This window comes from Salarias fasciatus, chromosome 11, assembly GCF_902148845.1.
Source record: "Salarias fasciatus chromosome 11, fSalaFa1.1, whole genome shotgun sequence".
Classification (NCBI taxonomy): Eukaryota; Metazoa; Chordata; class Actinopteri; order Blenniiformes; family Blenniidae; genus Salarias; species Salarias fasciatus.
Genome location: NC_043755.1, coordinates 4,085,064 through 4,102,654, shown reverse-complemented (window position 1 = coordinate 4,102,654; position 17,591 = coordinate 4,085,064). Strand labels below are relative to the sequence as shown.

Below are 17,591 nucleotides of genomic sequence, written 5' to 3'. Positions count from 1 at the left end.
CACAGAAGCGTAATGAGTAAGTATCTTTATTTTTTGGTGTTTTAATGTGATTTGTGAGTCTTGTTTTACCTTTTTTAAGATCTCACCTTTTTTCTCCTACTATTGTTCCCCAACAACACATTTTTCCTGAAGCAAATACAGACACTGGTGTCAGAATAATCCCCGATTCCCAGTATTACTGTGACTTTCTGATGCCTAAGGTTATCCTGATCTCAGCCTCTCCTTTGTGCTGGACAGGTTGTTCAAGTTTTCCTCCAATTCTTCCATCGTGACGTACACCTACAGACGACGAGCTGATCTCTCTCTATTATTTCTTCTCCGCCACAGGTTTTTCCAGTCGGCTGGGTTCTCCTATATTTGCCGGAGGCTGTGTGATATGTTTGATATTCGGTTGTTCTTGTGCTCGATCATGTCAACTAAATATCAGACATATTCCTACAGAGTCTGGCACTGTCTTCTCAACCCCTGAACTGCAAGGTCAGCTGCTCAGGTAAACGAGAATTAAGGGAGATGGCGACCTTTACAGTCATGTTGTTGGCATGTTTGATGTCGTCCCTTTTGGTTTCTTAAGAACTGCAGTGTATGAATAAAGCAATAAAACTGCAGCACTGTAATTCTCTCTTTATGATTCCAATCCAGTGGCATTCAAAAGAAAGAGTTTCTGGGTTTACCTTTGATGCTGTGACACGCCTACATGTGACCTTTAAACAAACTGACATCTGAGGCATTACAGTGTTTTCTCACGGGCGTCTGCAGCGTGTAGGACATCCTGTTTCATGAGCAAACAGGTGTCGCTGCCGACCCCTGTAACAGCAGGAGTGACGGCCCAGGTGTGATCTGATAGCTTTGTTAGTTTAACAAGGTGAGGGAATGTCACATCTGCCACTCCTTATGTCTACTACGTTATTTACTTCATTTAGAATCGTTCCACTCCAGTAAGAGATGCTTGAGAGGAGCCTGTATTATCTTTTTTTTTTTCCTTCTTCTTGTTGAAATTGCTTTTTTGCCATCTGATATTTGTTTCATGCAGAACATGAATAAAGTCTGATTGCATGTTAACACTCGGAGTGATTTACTTGATTTACCTGATTCACATCTGCTTGCTAATAACAGACAGAAACGTCATGCTTTTGTATTTTTAGCTGATGAAAAATCGTCCCTTCCACTTCCACGGATTCTTCAAAGGTCAATTTCATTACGTAAGTGTCTATTTTCAACAGAAGCATATAAGTCACATCTAAATGTGCACAGTCGGAGTACTGGCTGTGAAACCAGTGGCACTGATGTAAAGAATAAAAGGCTTTTTAATGTTACTTTTTAATCTGCTTCATGAAACTCATCCAGTCCATTAAATTTAACTTTTCAGTATATGATGCAAATTTCAAGTCGCTGAAGCCTCATGAAAAAATTAATAAAATAAAATTAGATAAAACAGATACTGAAACATGGCTCAATGTGCTGTTTCACATCATTACACTGTCATTAATGACTGTAAAGGGCCTGCGTCAGCTGGATGAACCTGTCTGCAGCCTGTAGGAACTGTACTCATATTTAAAGGGATACTTCAACATTTTGGCAAATTGGCCCATTTAGCGCAATTCCTTAGTCATTTCGAACAGCATACTTACTTTTTTTGTGAGGGCGAGCTGTTGTTTATTCAGAGGTGAGTCGGGGAAGGTTTTCGGGACGGACACAATGGAAGTGGATGGTATTTTTGTTCCCCCTCGTCAAACTCATCAAATACACAATCCAACAACCCCAAAACACTTTGGTGGACACGTTATAATCCGCACATTCACTACGCTGTGGAACACCAACAAATAATATTGTAGCGTTACGACACTGAAGCAAATACTGGGAACTACTTTTTCTTTTGAAATCACTACGCCCAGACGCCATATTTAGTAAGTAGTTCCGTCTTAGTAATCTTCACATAAACAACTCAATCTCGTAATTTTGCATTAATATTTCACAGCGTAGTGAATAGGTCTTAAAATAACCTCAGCTGTTGCTAGCAAATATGCAAAATTTGAGCTCAGGTGAACTGTGTGTTCCTCGATGACAGGGTGAGGCACAGATGATGCAATCTTATCGAAGGTAGCAAATAATCCCAGTGTGTGTGTTTCTTTGTATGCAAAAACATACAAGAGCACGCTATCGGAGGAGTCCGGGTGGGCTATTCAAACAGATCCCCACACAAAGAGGAAAATCAAGCAAACAAAAAATCAGCTCAAGAATCACTTAAACATCATGTCTTCTATCATGATTTAAACACAAAATACCCCATAATAACACACACCAGGAGACTCCTCATAAGATTATCAAATGGATAATTTAAAGCCATGATTCAACTTTTGCTATTTGCATGATGAGAGCAACAACCTGGCCTTTTGATGGGGGTCAAAGGTTCACATATGTTCTCATATACAGACAATAGGCTGCTGGCTGCTTGTCCAATAGATGGTGTTCCTGTCCAGATCCACAGATAGGGTCAAAAGGCAGCTCCTGAGACAAATGTTATCTGAGAGAGTGCACAGTGTATACTCTGGACCACTGTCTATGCAGATATACAGGAGGCGCATTGTGACAATATGGCTCATTTGTGTGTGTGTTTCTGTGTTTCTGTGTGTCTGCACGCTGCGCCTGCAGTTATATGAGTTAAAATGACACGGGGTGGGGGTGGACAATGAGCAAGAAAGGCCAGAGAAATGAGTGTGGAAATAAATAAATAAATAAATAAATGATGGTGAAGCAGTATAAATATCGGAGCCCACAGGGAAAACGAGTATCAGCTCAGCAGTGACACTGAGAAGGAGACCGGGGGAGCCAGAAGGGGAAAACAGGGTGGATGAAAGGAAGAGGAGCAGAGAGAGAAGGGGAAACAACACGTTTTTACACATAACATTGGAAACTTCAGGACAGGTGAGCCAAATAAAATCAGTTCTGGAACACGCTTTCTGTTTCCATTGTTTTCTAACCATTGCCCTGCTTTTCTATTTTCCCCAGAAATGGCAAACACGGCAGCAGTCGTCTTGGTTTTACTCCTGTTTCTGAGTGCCAGTGTGCCATGTCTCTCTGTTTATAGCAGTGGGGAATGCTTTTTCAATGCTAAAGGTATGCTGTGTTTCCTATATTGTGTGTGAGAGTGTGTGTTATCATTTGGCTATCACCTGTAAAGTATTCGAATCAAACTAACCAATGTTAGACTACAAACTGCCTTCCACCTCATAGTGTGACAGCTTGTTTAGATGTTATTCTGTAAATTTACAGTCACATAAGATTAAAAATCATAGTTGTTCACAAACAACCAAAACTGTAAAATTTGAAGTGAAGAATTTTAGTAAATTTTCCTGCAACTTTTAAAACCTGCTTATACTTAGTGAGCACGGCTGCGAGCCATTGTGGATAATACATAGAAAATAACAAATTTAACAAAAAAAAAGAATCTGTGATTAAAACGCTCTTGATGCAGTTTCATAATTTTACACTTCCCTGAGACACCCGAGCTGAGCACTACTCGACAACTCTTGACATTTGCTGTGTATGAGTCCATCTTTACAGTAACTGACGTGTCTTCCAGGGAGCTGTGAACATATGGGGCAGGTGTACGGGATGGGAGAGAGCTGGATCAACAGTGACTGTTACCAGTGTGTCTGCATGGAGCCTTTCGGAGTAGGATGCTGCGACCTGTAAGTTTGTTGGTTTAGTGTTGTAAAAGAAAAACTCCCAGCATGTTTTATTGCAGTGTCTGCACACTAACTAAACTCTAATCTTCCCCACAGAGGATCCAAACCTGTTGACTATCCGGACTGGTGCGAGATCATCCGTAAACCTGACTCGTGCACCAGCGTCGCAGTCATGAGAGTCAATCATAAGCTGCCCTGTCTCTGGGGGCAAGGCCGCCTGAGAACGGCTGCGAGCCAACCATGGAAAACTGACAACGATCCTTTATTTTGAGCTCAGTCATTCATACAAGAGGACAGCAATAGACCAACTGTGATGGTGACTACCAATCCAACAAATAAAAGCCCAGAGTTTTTCTACATCTGCAGGTTTGTCAGTGGAAAAGTATGCAAAATCTACAAATAACTACATATCTGTCCACTGGAACAGCTTTATATTTATTATTTCATGTTATATGATATCAGTGTTAATGATTGTCGTCTGTTTCTGTGTAAGATTTGTTTTCAAAAACCAAATAAAGACTTTATGTCATGTACTTGGCTTTGTCAAATATATCACTCTTTATTAAAACCTAACAGGAATGTGATAAATTGATGACTGTGATTTGTGTGATAAATACTGCTCTCGATCATAATTTTCTGTGTATAGGCCAGCAAAATAACTGACTCCAAAACATCAATTCAATTCTAGTTGATTCAATTTGGCTGGCAAATACAACACAGTCATGTCAAGGCACTTATACAGAGAAAAATCCAACATACAAGAAAGCAGCCATGACAGTGGAAAGGAAAAACTTCCTTTCAACAAGAGGAAACCTGCAAAACCTGAGAAAAGAAGATGACAGAGACAGAGAGCAACACACAGACTGCCACAACAAAGTTGGTTTCACAGCCAGGGGAAGTGGATTGTGGGGAGGGATTCAAACTCTGGTTTGAGTAGGGGGTTGACACAGGCAAAAAGCAACAAATCAGGTGAAAATCTACCTGCAGTAGATGTGGAGGAAGAAGGATGCTCAAACCACAAACTTTCAGCTCCACAGAGAGGGAGAGAGTATAACATCACTGTAGTGAGAAAGAAACAGCTCAGTGCAGTAAAGTTCTCCCTGCTGCAGTCTAAATGCCATGGGTGTCTTCAACCAATCCTGGCTGTGAGATTTATTACAGTAACCTTAGGGAAACAACGAAAGCTCAAGGACACGTGACAAGTTATCGAGACATTGACATGTTTTGTTGCGGTTTTTGTTTCAATACATTGTTTGAGATGAAGAAATCAGTATTACTTACTTCTACTTGAATGTCCACCATAACACAAGGTGACAATGGCATGAAGTTTTTGTGTGTAGAATCAGACAGACGTGTGTATCAGTGAATGGACTTTTATTTTGAAGAACGCGGCGCAGGATGATGACGCGGCAGACTTGGCGCACTCTCATGAGCAGCACGCCCATGTTGATATATCAGAACTGCTAAAAGTCTTAACAACTGATAAAACAACCTTTTATCTCTGACAAATCTGTTTCATGCCGGAGAACCGAGAGGGGCTGAGATGTGGATCGTGACTCCCGTGAATCCTGGAGGTGAGCGCGGGGTTTTATCGCACTGTTAGCGGCTAAAGGCAACAGAAAGTTAGCGGACAGTAATCTAGGAACCACTCAAGGTCCAGATTAACTATCTCCAAGCTATCTTTGTACTGTATAATCGATATTCACAGTGTAGGTGTGCGTTTGATCTGCAGATGCATTTGTGAGCAGACTGATTGTGTTTATCTTTGAGTCGCTGTTTTATTTTGCTCTCAGTAATGGAGAGACACGACTGTTTATAATCCGTATCTTTGATGTGCGCCATATCATTCAGACATGTTTCTAACACATTTAAGTCACTGCGACAGCCCTGATTTGATGTCCATTCCCTGAATATAAACTATGGCTTTCTGAGATTTTGTGCCGTGATTCTCCACAGTTCCACAGATAAGTTATTTGTTACATTGTTTATTGTTTTTGTTAATTTGTTTCCTTTCCTTTACCCTGTGCATTATTGTACAGCAATTGCCTGAAATGAACAAAAAAAAAAAAGAAAAAATGTTCCCAGACTAACCGTGTGGAATTTTCCCACATCCATTTCTAAAAGATGCATTTCGGCACCAAATATTGTTGCATTACATTTTTATGATACAAAATTGTTGTCTCATTAATAGACCTAAAGATCAAATTATTTTGTTTATTAAATTTATAATACAACATTATAGAATTTGTCCTGAAATGCATCTTCTAGAAATGCCCTCTGTGACCTGGTTATTATGAAAGTTTTTCATCAGAAAGTGTTGGTCAGTTGAGAGAAAACAGATGTGGGTATTTTGTCGACCATTTGGATTGAATGAACACAAAGTGCTTTTAGAGAAATGCTATGCACACCACAGCTTTCAAGGAAGCTTTCGGCCTTCAGATGTAAACCACATGTAAATAACTGATATTGGCTCTGAAGGAGCTGAGAGTATTTGCATGTGAGATCTCAGATACTCTCTGATAATTTGTGTTGGTAATATTCTACGTGCTGTACTCACCTGGACTGCTCAGATATTTTCAGCTCTTTGTTTAGTTAATATTAAACATAGCCTCCACAGTGAGTGAGCTTTTTAATGAGTTATCAGGACTTATTAATGCATTTATACCGTGTAGTAAAATAATATGAGACTTCATATTGTCCAAAGCTCTGAGTTGTGGAATATCAATTCATAGTGAGAAATCCATTTATTACAGTTTTTTTTTTAAGTTGTTTTGGTGTACTTATCCATACATCTGCTGTTTTGCTTTATCCAACATAAAGTTGTGAGAGAATGGATGCGATTCCAGCTGAGGATTGTTGAATGCACTTTGCATCCTGGACAGGGCGTCACTCCATCACAGGGAAATTAAAGAGACAGAAAAGTTGTACTTTGTGCTTTTACCTTAACAGCAAAAGAAGAGTTCCTGGAGAAACCAAGGCACACATAGGGAGAACATGCAAACTGCATTCAGATATGTTATCTAACAGTGTAACATACATGTTACATGTTCTGATTATTTCAAAAAAAAAATGTTTGAAGCCAAAATTCACTCTGAGATGTTGCTTTTGTCACAGAGATCAGAAATCATACTTCAGAGACATAATACATTTACAGGAGAAGTACTGATTTACAACATGTCTGTCGTGATCAGGTGTTTCACCACATTTCCCAGTCCTACAGCTGACATACGTTGATAAATCTCCAGTGCTTTCGTCTGTGAGAACATAGATAACTGGCCGTGTGCCTCTCACAGGTGAAACCTACTACCTCCGCCCCGGAAAAGAGTATGTGGTTGGACGCAAGAACTGCGACATCCTCCTTCCCAGCGACCAGTCCATCAGCCGGGCCCACGCTCAGCTCTCTGCCACTGACGAGGTGAGAGAAAGATGAGAGAAAACACCAGTGCTGAGTCTGAGACTCGGAGATGCAGAGTGAAACAGAGCAGCTTGACATTTCAGGGGTTTTCTTCGTGTCTTTTTTTTTTCTGCACTGCTTTGGCTCCTTATTTAGGTAACAGTAATGGAGGGTGGTGTGTTATTATATATTGACTATAGGGTTTCATTGTGCTGTTTTATGTATTTTTGCTTTCAGACGCTGACCTTAAAAGACACCTCCAAGTACGGCACGTTCGTCAACGGCGCACCTATAACAGCGCCGGTGAACCTGAAGTCAGGGGACGCCGTCACGTTTGGAGTTTTTGAGAGCAAATTCCGGTTTGAAACTTGATTTACAGAAATAATATTCAGGTATTTAATCAATATGATACTCAGAAAAGTTGCTAAACTCTGTGTTCTTTTTTTTTTCTTTTTTTTTCTACTTCCTGCCTAAGGGTGGATCGTCAGAAGCCGGTGGTGTGCTCGTCGTGTTTGGACAATGACGGGAAGGCTGCGCTCTCCCAGGCTCTCTCAGCTGTGGGTGGGAAGGTGGTCAGCAGCTGGACTCAGGACTGCACACACCTGGTTATGCCCTCCGTCAAAGTCACCGTCAAGGTTTGACTTCATTTCTTTTTTAACAACTGATTGACGTTCTCTAAGACTTATTTTCTCATTCTGAAAGCAAATTGAATCAGGTCCACTGGACTTGTTCAGATGTCTCGGAAGATAAGTAACAAAAAAACGGTTTCTTTTACCCGTTTCTCAAACCGTGCGTCCTGTCTCTCCGTATGGTGGGTTATGTGGTAGCAGCCAAACCGGTCTGTAATTGTGAGTTTTCAAAATCAAGGCTTTTTCATGTGTTTTTTCGTCTGTAGACGATTTCTGCGCTGTTGTGCTGCTGCCCCATCGTGAAACCAGAGTTCTTCTCCGAGCTGCACAGAGCCGTGCAGCAGAAGCAGCCGCCTCCCAAACCCGAGAGGTACGGAATGATCCTTTGTGACGCACACACGCTCACACACTCGATGCTGGACTGGACGTCACCCGCTGTCTTCCTTGTTTTTCAGCTTCACGCCGGAGATGGACGAGCCCAGCCTGAATCGAGAGGATGTTAAACTTGAAGTGATTCCAGGTCGCAAGCAGCTCTTCAAAGGAAAGACCTTCATTTTCCTCAGTGCCAAACAGGTGTGTTCCTTCTTTCTTTTCAATTATCTAAAGTGCGGTTACACATCCTCTGTAACTAAATAGGTCAAAGACTAAAGCCGTATCTGTTGAAACATCCGGTCGGTCGGATCTGATCATCTCCCAGAACCAGTGTGAACCTCTCTGGTCTTTACGTCTCAGCTTCTCATCCTGTTGTCACGTCGCTCACTGCTGCTGCTTTCTGATCTTCACAGCTGAAGCGACTGAGCACTGCAGTCAGCTTCGGAGGCGGCACCAGCCAGCAGCTGGAGGAGGGCTCGCTGCCCCGCGTCCTGCTGGAGTCTCCGCAGAGCTGCGTGGTCGACTTATCGACCGCCTCCTCGCACACGCCGCTGTCCCCCTCCACAGCCGAGTGGGCAAACTCCGTCAAGAGCATTGTTGAAAGGTTTGAGCATTTATTCCTCTGTGGGGAAACACTTGAGAATCGGTTTTGACTGTTAAATCATGGACTAATCTGTAACTACTCTAACACTGACACAGAAAGGGCCTTCGAGTCATCACAGAGTCTGAAATCGGTTTGGCTGCTGTCTACGCTTCCTGTGACAAGTATTGTAATCCGTCCAGTCCAGTGGGAGAATCAGGTACGACGGCAGAGAGAAAAGCCAGAGGGCCTGATTCACTTAAGGTTAAAAAAAAAATCTACAAACCTGATTTCACTTGCAAACTGACGTGGACGCTGTTCTGCTGACTGGGCGCATCACATCAGACCTGCAGTATAACACACAATCGATTCAGCACATTTGTCTTGATAAATGGCATTAATTTACCCCACAGCGTGTGATTTAAAAGCAGTGGGTTGTTAGTTATTTGTTATAATTCACTTTCTTCTATTGTACTTCATCATGCTTTTTTCCCCTTAATGTCTCTTTCTTTGTGTTTTCTAGAGTCCGCAGCAAAACTCAACCCAACAATCCCGGGCGCGTCGCTGTCGCAGAGCGCCGCCGTAGACGAGACGGTGCTCCCTGCAGCATCGCAGAACGTCACGACTTACGTCGCCAACACCGAGGCGTCGCAGGGGTACCGAGGCATTTCCAGACGCTCCTCTGTCATGTCGTACGGTTTGAGTTCCTCCCATCCAGACGTTCCAGCTGATGTCCCTAATCTCGCTCTCGTTCTAGAACGAGGGTTTGTGACGCGAACGAGGCGGCGACCGTAGCAGAAACTCCCGAGAAGAAGCAGAGCCAGAACGCCAAGCAGCCCCCCAGACCCAGGTTTGCAGCTGAGAAGACGGACACGCCGAGTGTCGTGGCTGAATCCACGAGGTCGTCCGTGAACTCCCAGCAGAGCGCCGACGCACGCCGTCAGAAACGTGACTCCGAGCTGCCGGGTTGGTTCACTTCCATGTCATCCAGCATCTCTTTACCTGGAATCTTCGTCTCCGAACAGGGTTTTTGCTTCTTAAGGGCCAAAACAGGAAAATCAGAACACACCTGCTGGATGAATAGTTTGATAATAACTGTTTTGTTTTTTCATTTCAATGTGTTACAGTTCTTCACGGTTTCTACCGAAATAATTGTTCATAATAATAATTAAAAAGAACATAAATATAGCTCACTGAAGCTGTTTACTTCTTAAAACATCTAACATTAGATCCCATTAACTTTAATGGAGTCATTGAGCACCTTCATGTTTACCCCGTGTGCACGGCGATTAGAGAGCAGAAATATTTTCAACAATAGAGGGAGTGTTTTGGTTTGGATCCAAGAATTTATTCTCTCAGGTAGTCAGAGTCGCGCAGTTCAGTGTTCGATGAAGGTTCCTCCACCTTCCTGTTCTCCACGCTGCCTTCACAACCCCGTATTCACTCAGCAGAGATTAAAAAGAATACAGTGAATTTCAGACGCAGCTTCAGAAAGCTGGTCGGAGAAAATCTGCTTAAAAAAATAGATAATTTCTTCAGTACGTTGCCTGTTTATGTTGTCGTGAATATCAACCTGAAGTCGTCTTTTTGTCTCTTTCAGGGGGAGAGAGCAGAGATGTCAGGCTTCAGTCGTCCAGCCTCAAGACCAACGGAGGCACAAACCCACCGTTTTATAAAAGATCTCCTCAGAAGCAGAAGAGCTCTTCACAGGTTTCCCCGCAGAAACAGTCAACCCTCACCACGTTCTTCAAACCTGCCAACAAGAAGAGGTGAGCGTCTGGATGTTGTCTGAGTCCTGACGTCGAGGCCTGTTTACAACATCTTCAAAGAAACTTCAGTGAAAACATCATCTTTAGCACCTGTTAAGAGACAAAGCATGCAGAGAGATCTGCTCTCCTGGATTTATTGATATTGAAGAGTAGAGTCTTGTTTTTTTTTTTGTTTTTTTTTTACCTCACTGAAGTGAAGGGAAGAGTGAAGTGAAAATATTGAGGAAATGCTGTTTCACTCATCTCTCAGTGCAGTGATTCCCAAAATGTGGGCTGCTGCCCCCTTGTGGTTGGTTGAGTTATTGCAGGTGTTTCCTGAGAGGCCGTTTACATGAAGTACTGCCTAAATTCACCAAGTTCTGTCTTGAAGTTGGTTTCACACTGGATGGCGTGACCTCTAACCTCACTATCAGAGGAAAGGCGACTTCTACAGCTAAATGAGTGTTGCTCATCGTATTCATTGAAGCGTTTAGTCATGACTGTTTTGATCCTTCCCCTCAAGGCCTTTGGATGAGGAGTTCTCTGCGTCGGAGCCGAAGAGGTCTGCTCTTCAAGCGTCCGTATCTTCCCCGGCATCAAACTCCTCAAGCTCGTTTAGACCCGATACAGCCGCCGACTTGTTCACGAGGCAGTCAGACACGACTTCCAGGGAACCCCAGGGGAAAAAGAGGAAGGAGGTGGAGGAAGAGATCTGCATGGAGGAGCTGGAGTCCCTCATGTCCGAGGACATGGACTGCTTCGACGAGCCGCTCGATCGTAAAAATACCCGGCAACCACAGCAGGAAGTGTCGACCAGCTCGACGAAGCAGAAGCAAGGCTCACACTCAGAGGAGTTTGAATCTTCCAGCAAAAGGCGCAGAGTCCACCAAGAAGAAAATGGGCTGACGAAGCAGAGCGGCTTTGAGAAAGAGTCGAGTTTCCAGAAGAACGACAGCAAACAGCTTCCCGTGTCTGTTAAAGCCGAGCCTCCTCATGTGACGGACTCCATGACGACAACCCGTTCAGAGTCCTCTCAGCCTCCACAGAGGACCTCCGCCAAAACTGACAGCAACACGACACCTTTTGGGGATGATCAGGCAGCTGATGTTGAGGTGAGGAAAGATGAGTTTGCTTTGCTCAAATACTTATCTCCGCCCCCGTCTTAGTGTTTTTGTGTAATTTTCACCTTTTCTTCATCTGCAGGACTTAGAGCTGCTCCAAGCCGAAAATCCTCAGCCTAAGGAGGAAACTAAGACTCCTCTGAAACCTGTTCAGCTCAAGCAGGAGGTCCAAGTAAGGAAAAAAAAAAAGAAAAACAACCTTTTAGTGCTTCTGTTCTGTCTTTGATCCACATTTGTTTTCAGTGTCTGTGTGTAACTATACTAAATGTGTTACAAAGCTCTTCTTTTTACACAAGTTATTGTATAAAAGTCTCATTAAACATAAAAATAGGACATCAAGAAATCTGAGTCAAATATTTTCGCTCCGTTCAGACCTGTTTAGAAGTTACTGTATTACCATCTGACCCAGAAACGACACAAAGCTTCACATGCTTGTAATAATTCTAAATGTCTGACTGCAGGAATCAGTCAGAGTTATGTTGATTTGAAGATCCAGCCTTAAAACATCTTCAGATCTTTCCATTTTTGCACTGTGGCTGTGCTTTTAGTAGTTCTGTGCAACGTCTTTCTTTTGCAGGAGTCACATTTCGATGAGGATCTTCCAAACAAGCTGGTGTTGGTGGAGTTTCGGTCTCTCACCGTGACGGCTCCTCCCAGACACAAACCCGCACAGACGCAAAGCAGCAGCTCCTCCAAGAACTTCAAATGTTTCCGCAAGGTCCGTCCAGATGAAACACACACAGCGCACTCCCAAATAAATACAGTTAAACTTTAAAAACCCCCAAAACACCAGAGGGGTTGCAGCTACGTGATGGATGCAGCCTAAATATTCTGGCTGTTCGTTTAATAACTGAGACGATCAAAACATCATCTATTATTGAGTGGTGGAAAAAACCAAAACAACACTCGGTAATAAGTAATATTTTCTTGAGTTTTCTTTATAATGAGTGTGTGTGTGTGTGTGACAGGGTCGCGCGTCTCAAGCCTTCTCACACGTCATCGGAGGATCAGACCTGCTGGCTCACAGCAGGGACAAAAACGCCGACCTGGACGAATGGCTCAGAGACGTAGTGGAGGTACAGAAGACCCCCTCTAAGATCCACCTGATGACTCTGTTATCTGTTAAATGTTGACTGTAGTTGGTTTCGTGTTTCAGGAGGAGAATCAGAAGAAGCGCGACGAAAGTGTAGGAGATGACCTCTTTAGGTAAGAGAATTTATCTGTTCAGAAATCCCTCCAAGTGTTTTACAAATTCTGAACATTTCAGTCAGAATCAGGAAACAGAGCGAGATTCAAAGCTTCACAGACACTCCAGAGATGAACCTGTCTGCTACTGATACGTTCATCTGGTCAACTAATCACATGGAGTCTTTTCTGGATCTGATGCAAAACATTCTTGAAGCTTTCCTGATAGATATTTTTGTGAAAATATGAGATTCACTCTGATTAAGTTGGAAAAAAAAGATCATTTTCTGTCAGGATGGGATTCATTAGACTTGAAATGCTGCAGCATGACTCAACCAAAACGTCTTATGTCATTTAGATCCGGTGCATCCAGGAAATATTCAACCCCCTTCTCCTTTCCCACATTTTATGTTACAGCCTTATTCCAAGATTGATTAAATTTGTTTCTTTTTCTCATTAATATACACACAATACCCCGAAATGACAAAGTGAAAAAAACATTTGTAGAATTTTTGCAGAGCTGAAATATCTCATGTAAATACCTGTGACACTCGAAACTGAGCTCAGCTGGATCCTTGATTCCACTGATTGTCCTTGAGATGTTTGTACAGCTTGACAGGAGTCTTATTTTGGAAAGGCACATACCCTTCTACATAAGGTCACAGAGCTGAAAGTGTCAGAGCAGAAACAAAGCCTCAGACGTGGGGAAGGGTGCAGAAGAGTTTCTGCAGCACTGAAGCTCCTGAACAGCACAGTGGCCTCCATCACTCACAAATGGAAGAAGTTCAGAAGCATCGGGACCCTTCCTGGACCCGATAGAGGGAAAAGATGAGTGTAGCAACATAGAGAGACTTTCTGAATGGAAATCCACTCCGGAGCGCTCAGGACCTCAGAATGAGGCGACGGTTCACCTCTCAACAGGACAACGACCCAAAACACACAGCCAAGATAACGGAGTGGCTTCAGGACAAGTCTGTCAACATCCTTGACTTGCAGCTCAGCCCAGACTGAAACATTATTCACTTTGTCTTTAAGAGGTAGTGTGTGGAGATTGACGAGAGGAAAAGAAGAATTTAATCCATTTTGGAATAAGGCTGTAACATTGAATACTCTCTGGATGCACTGTATCTGGGAAAGTCTACGACTTTATTTACTGCTAAAGGTAACAGTTGTGGTTTAATGTTAAACTTTTTGCCGTTTCTACTTTTTCCAATAGCCTCCAAAAAACACACATTAATAAACACTGAGGCTCTTTCCTGTCAAAAGGAAAGGACATTTCGTGTTGATGGTTCACATCTTCCTTTATTCACAGTTTAGTCACATATGAATAAATACTTATCCTTCTCTCTCTAAGAGAAGCCTACATATATAGCTACTCTACTCTTCTGTTAAATTCAAGATCTTCTCCTCATATATATTAAAATTTAATAAAAACCTGCCCCATCCTTGCCCATCTTGCCGATGCACTCGCTCCATGGCGTCATGCATCCTGTAGAAGTGCGTGAAGATCGAGTCTGTTCCGGCCCGGCCATTATGACAAAGTGCAGACCACATAAATTAACCGAGCATTATGGGTAAGGGGCCCACTTTGGCTTCGCATTAACCAATCGGGACCTTGTAATTCTTCCGTCACGGCGGTTGCCGTGGCGACGGCGGTGATGTAAGCCGCCGCTGCCGTGTTTTCTTTGACTAAGCAGAAAAGAGACAGTCCGAGATTGATTCTGTGTGTGTCAAGGCTGAGCTGTTTGATCACTGAGTCATGCTCAGTCAGTCATGCGTAGCCAGGGAACAGACTCTGCCGCTGAGAAAACACGGCGCTACCTTTTTTCTTTTGGTTGGCGGGGGGGTGGGGGTTTAGGTTTCCAGACGTGGTTTCATAGGAAGCTTGTTTGCTTTTAGCTGTTCAAACATCGTCCGCGTTTTACAGCACCTAATTTGGGCTGTTTTGATTGTTTGTTCAAAATGCCTCTAAGGACATTGAGGAATGACCCATGAGGAATGTTAAAAGCCTTCCTGACAGAAGGACGGACGTATGAGGTTGCTTATTCTTTTTTTCCTGTGTGTGTGTATGTGTGTGTGTTTAGGTACAACCCCACCAAACTAACCAAGAGACGATGAAATGCCTTCGTCTTCTCATCCTCCGGAGGGAATTCATTTCAAAGGCTCGGGACTCCAGGAATAACTGCGTTTATCACCCCTGACGTCTGCCGGCCCTCGTTTCGCTCTTTGTCCCGTTCTGTTTGGAACCGTATTCTCACACTAATTAAGCCACTGGCAGCACGAAATGTTAACAAAGCAGTCCGAGTTCAGTCTTTTTGTCAAACGTTTTATTTGTCAATAATAAAAAATATTGCATACAAAACATTAAAAACTCTTCAGTTGAACAAGAGAGCGTCGAAACTCTACATGCTGAAAGCAGCTTTTTTTTTTTTTTTTTTTTTTTTTTTTCCTCCGTTTTGAAGCTAAGACCCAGCGAGTTCCCTGGTTTTTAGCAGGACTACGAGCTTGAGAGGGATTCAAGTGTTACCATGTTGTCAGCGATCTCCAGCGAACCCGAGCTGCAGGCACTTTACCGCATGAGAAACTGCCCCGGCGAGCAGCCCCCATGCCTCACGTCGACTGCCCTCTCTGTGCAGATCATCCAGGCTACCCTGCTTCTTCGTACGAGTGAGCGTTTACTCAGCATCAAGCATTAATTGTGCAGTAAAAAAGTCTCTTTTTTCTCTCTCTCTCTCTCTCATTTTCTTTCTCTCCCAATGGCTGCAAAGTGACCAGAGGAGTAAAGAGACTGGCTTTCAAATAACCCCAAGGAGATTATTGAGCTTATTACACTTGAATTGGTTTCTAAAATTTGCACATGTGTAATAGAATTTTAAAACTTGGACTGACACAAAAATTAAGAATAGCAGTAAACAGTGATATAACAGTGGACACTGTGTCTCACCTCCATGTAAAGACGGTTATATTTTTAGAATTTTGAATAATAATCTGAGGTTTCAGTGTCTCCCAGTCCCCTCTGAAGTCCTTCAGTTCACCGGCCTGACTCGTCCCACAACTGTCCTCATAGCACTTTAATGTCTTCTGCTCACAGCAGCTGCTGCTCGGCGATGGGCCGCGCCTGCATGCATATATTCAAGATTGGTTTCAAAACAATATTCAGAAGTCAGTGGCAAAAAAAAACAAAAAAAAAAAAAGCAAGATATAATTCATCATAAATTCAGTGGTTAACACACAAGTATCAACATCTTCAGGAGTTACTGTTGTGTGGTTAGTAGAACCTAAACAGTAACGAGTTTATCTATCATGTTAGTGAGAAAAAAAAAAAAAAGAAACAAAATACTATGTAACATGTTAGTAACACATCAGCCCCACAAACTGGCTCATGTTGCACTGAGGGGGGCTAAAAGACGATTTCCTCCACACAAGGGTAAAAATGTCACATCACGGTAAACAAAGCAAGAGCGGCGCACGGTCCAGCGATGCATCTGGCGTCACATGTTTGCTTAGAAGCCTGAGAAGGTGGTAGGAATGGAAAATAGACTGCTGCTGCTTCTACTCACGACTTTTGCTGTTTGGCACTGAACAGAAGAGTCACTGCTGTTTGCTGTCAAGTGATGTGTTTAAGAATGGCAAAACGCTTTGATAGATGAAAAACTGGAACTACATAAAACAAATGTCTGTTTGGGGTTTTTCAGAAATGACTGGCAGAAATCTGAGTCATTTCTCTGTTTCTGTATTAAAAAAAAAAAAGCATTTCGTCAATGACAAATCAGTGTTTATTCCTGACGTCGGATGACGTAGGTGTTAGCCTTTTAGAAAATGTGAGAATACAATAACAGGAACACCACGTGGATGTGAACATCTAGTCTGAATGGTTTCTTAGCAGACAGCCTGAGCAGGTAAAGTGGGTATTATGTATTTTCTGAGTTGTGGTTTAAAGTCTCTCTTTACCATGTGTGGCTTAAATGTTTCACAAGTTGGTTCTGATTTGTGTCTGAAACTGAAGAACGAAATCTTGTCTTGGTACAAGATTTCACTGTAGTGGTGGGTTAACAAGGCATGAAAGTCATTTTCAGAGATTCTCATTAAAATGTAATATAAAATTATTCTAAAAAGCTATAGATTAAAAAAAAAAAAAGTGTTGTACCTGGCATCTACAGAGCATTCTGACTGCCAAAGAGCTGTCACAGTGAATGTCTATTTTTATTTTCTCTGTCTGCATTGTTAGGGAATAATAAAACAAGTATCAAAATGCTTTCAGTAGATTAAATTTTTTTCCCCAGCAGAAGGTAAATTTGACCAGTTGTCCTTTATTATTAGAAAAAGAGTTAGTAGAATAAGGGCAAAATTTACTTCCTGGAAGTGAAAAGGTCAAAAGAGAAAATATAAACAAAAATATTCCTGAACTTTTGAAAAAGAAGCATTTAAATTAATAAAAAGAAATTAGGGAAAAAAAGGCCTAAACTAAAATTTGTTGTGAAAATGTAACCAGTCTGTCCTAAAGGGGAAATATGTACAATAATTTGCATAGAAAGCCTTTCAGTTTTCACATAACCAAAGGAAAAGTTCAAACGTTGCTTTGGTTAATGACTTTTCCTAATTTCCGGTTTATGGCTCCAACTACCTTCAGTAGCAGCTAAACGAAGAAGCTTCCTAAATAAACACAAAGAGAAGGCTCAATAATCAGGAACATTAAGTCTCATTTGTCATTAAGTCGTTGGATCACAGGTTCTGAGATAATGTGATCTGCGTCACATTACAAATACCCCTCGTGACGGAGTTTCATGAAGCGTGTTGCTCTGTGAGCGAGCGTCACTCACTCCACCTGCTCATATTACGTTGCATGGATTTAAGTGGAGTGTTTAACGGCCTTTAC

General features: G+C 42.4%; 2 protein-coding genes across 2 annotated transcripts; both read left to right on the top strand.

The window, feature by feature from the left end:
- Positions 1-2,783: 2,783 nt before the first annotated feature.
- LOC115397152 (prostate-associated microseminoprotein-like) lies at positions 2,784-4,069 on the top strand. Its single transcript, XM_030103355.1, has 3 exons — positions 2,784-3,114; positions 3,581-3,689; positions 3,783-4,069. The coding sequence occupies exons 1-3, from the start codon at positions 3,009-3,011 to the stop codon at positions 3,955-3,957; spliced, it is 390 nt and encodes a 129-aa protein (XP_029959215.1). The 5' UTR covers positions 2,784-3,008; the 3' UTR covers positions 3,958-4,069.
- A 1,059-nt stretch (positions 4,070-5,128) lies between these two features.
- nbn (nibrin) lies at positions 5,129-15,157 on the top strand. The gene is made up of 17 exons (XM_030101942.1): positions 5,129-5,260; positions 6,980-7,101; positions 7,318-7,439; positions 7,556-7,715; positions 7,976-8,079; positions 8,165-8,282; positions 8,495-8,685; positions 8,781-8,881; positions 9,185-9,317; positions 9,419-9,627; positions 10,262-10,430; positions 10,933-11,521; positions 11,613-11,702; positions 12,108-12,248; positions 12,499-12,606; positions 12,687-12,736; positions 14,800-15,157. The coding sequence occupies exons 1-17, from the start codon at positions 5,230-5,232 to the stop codon at positions 14,831-14,833; spliced, it is 2,472 nt and encodes an 823-aa protein (XP_029957802.1). The 5' UTR covers positions 5,129-5,229; the 3' UTR covers positions 14,834-15,157.
- The last annotated feature ends 2,434 nt before the right edge of the window (positions 15,158-17,591 follow it).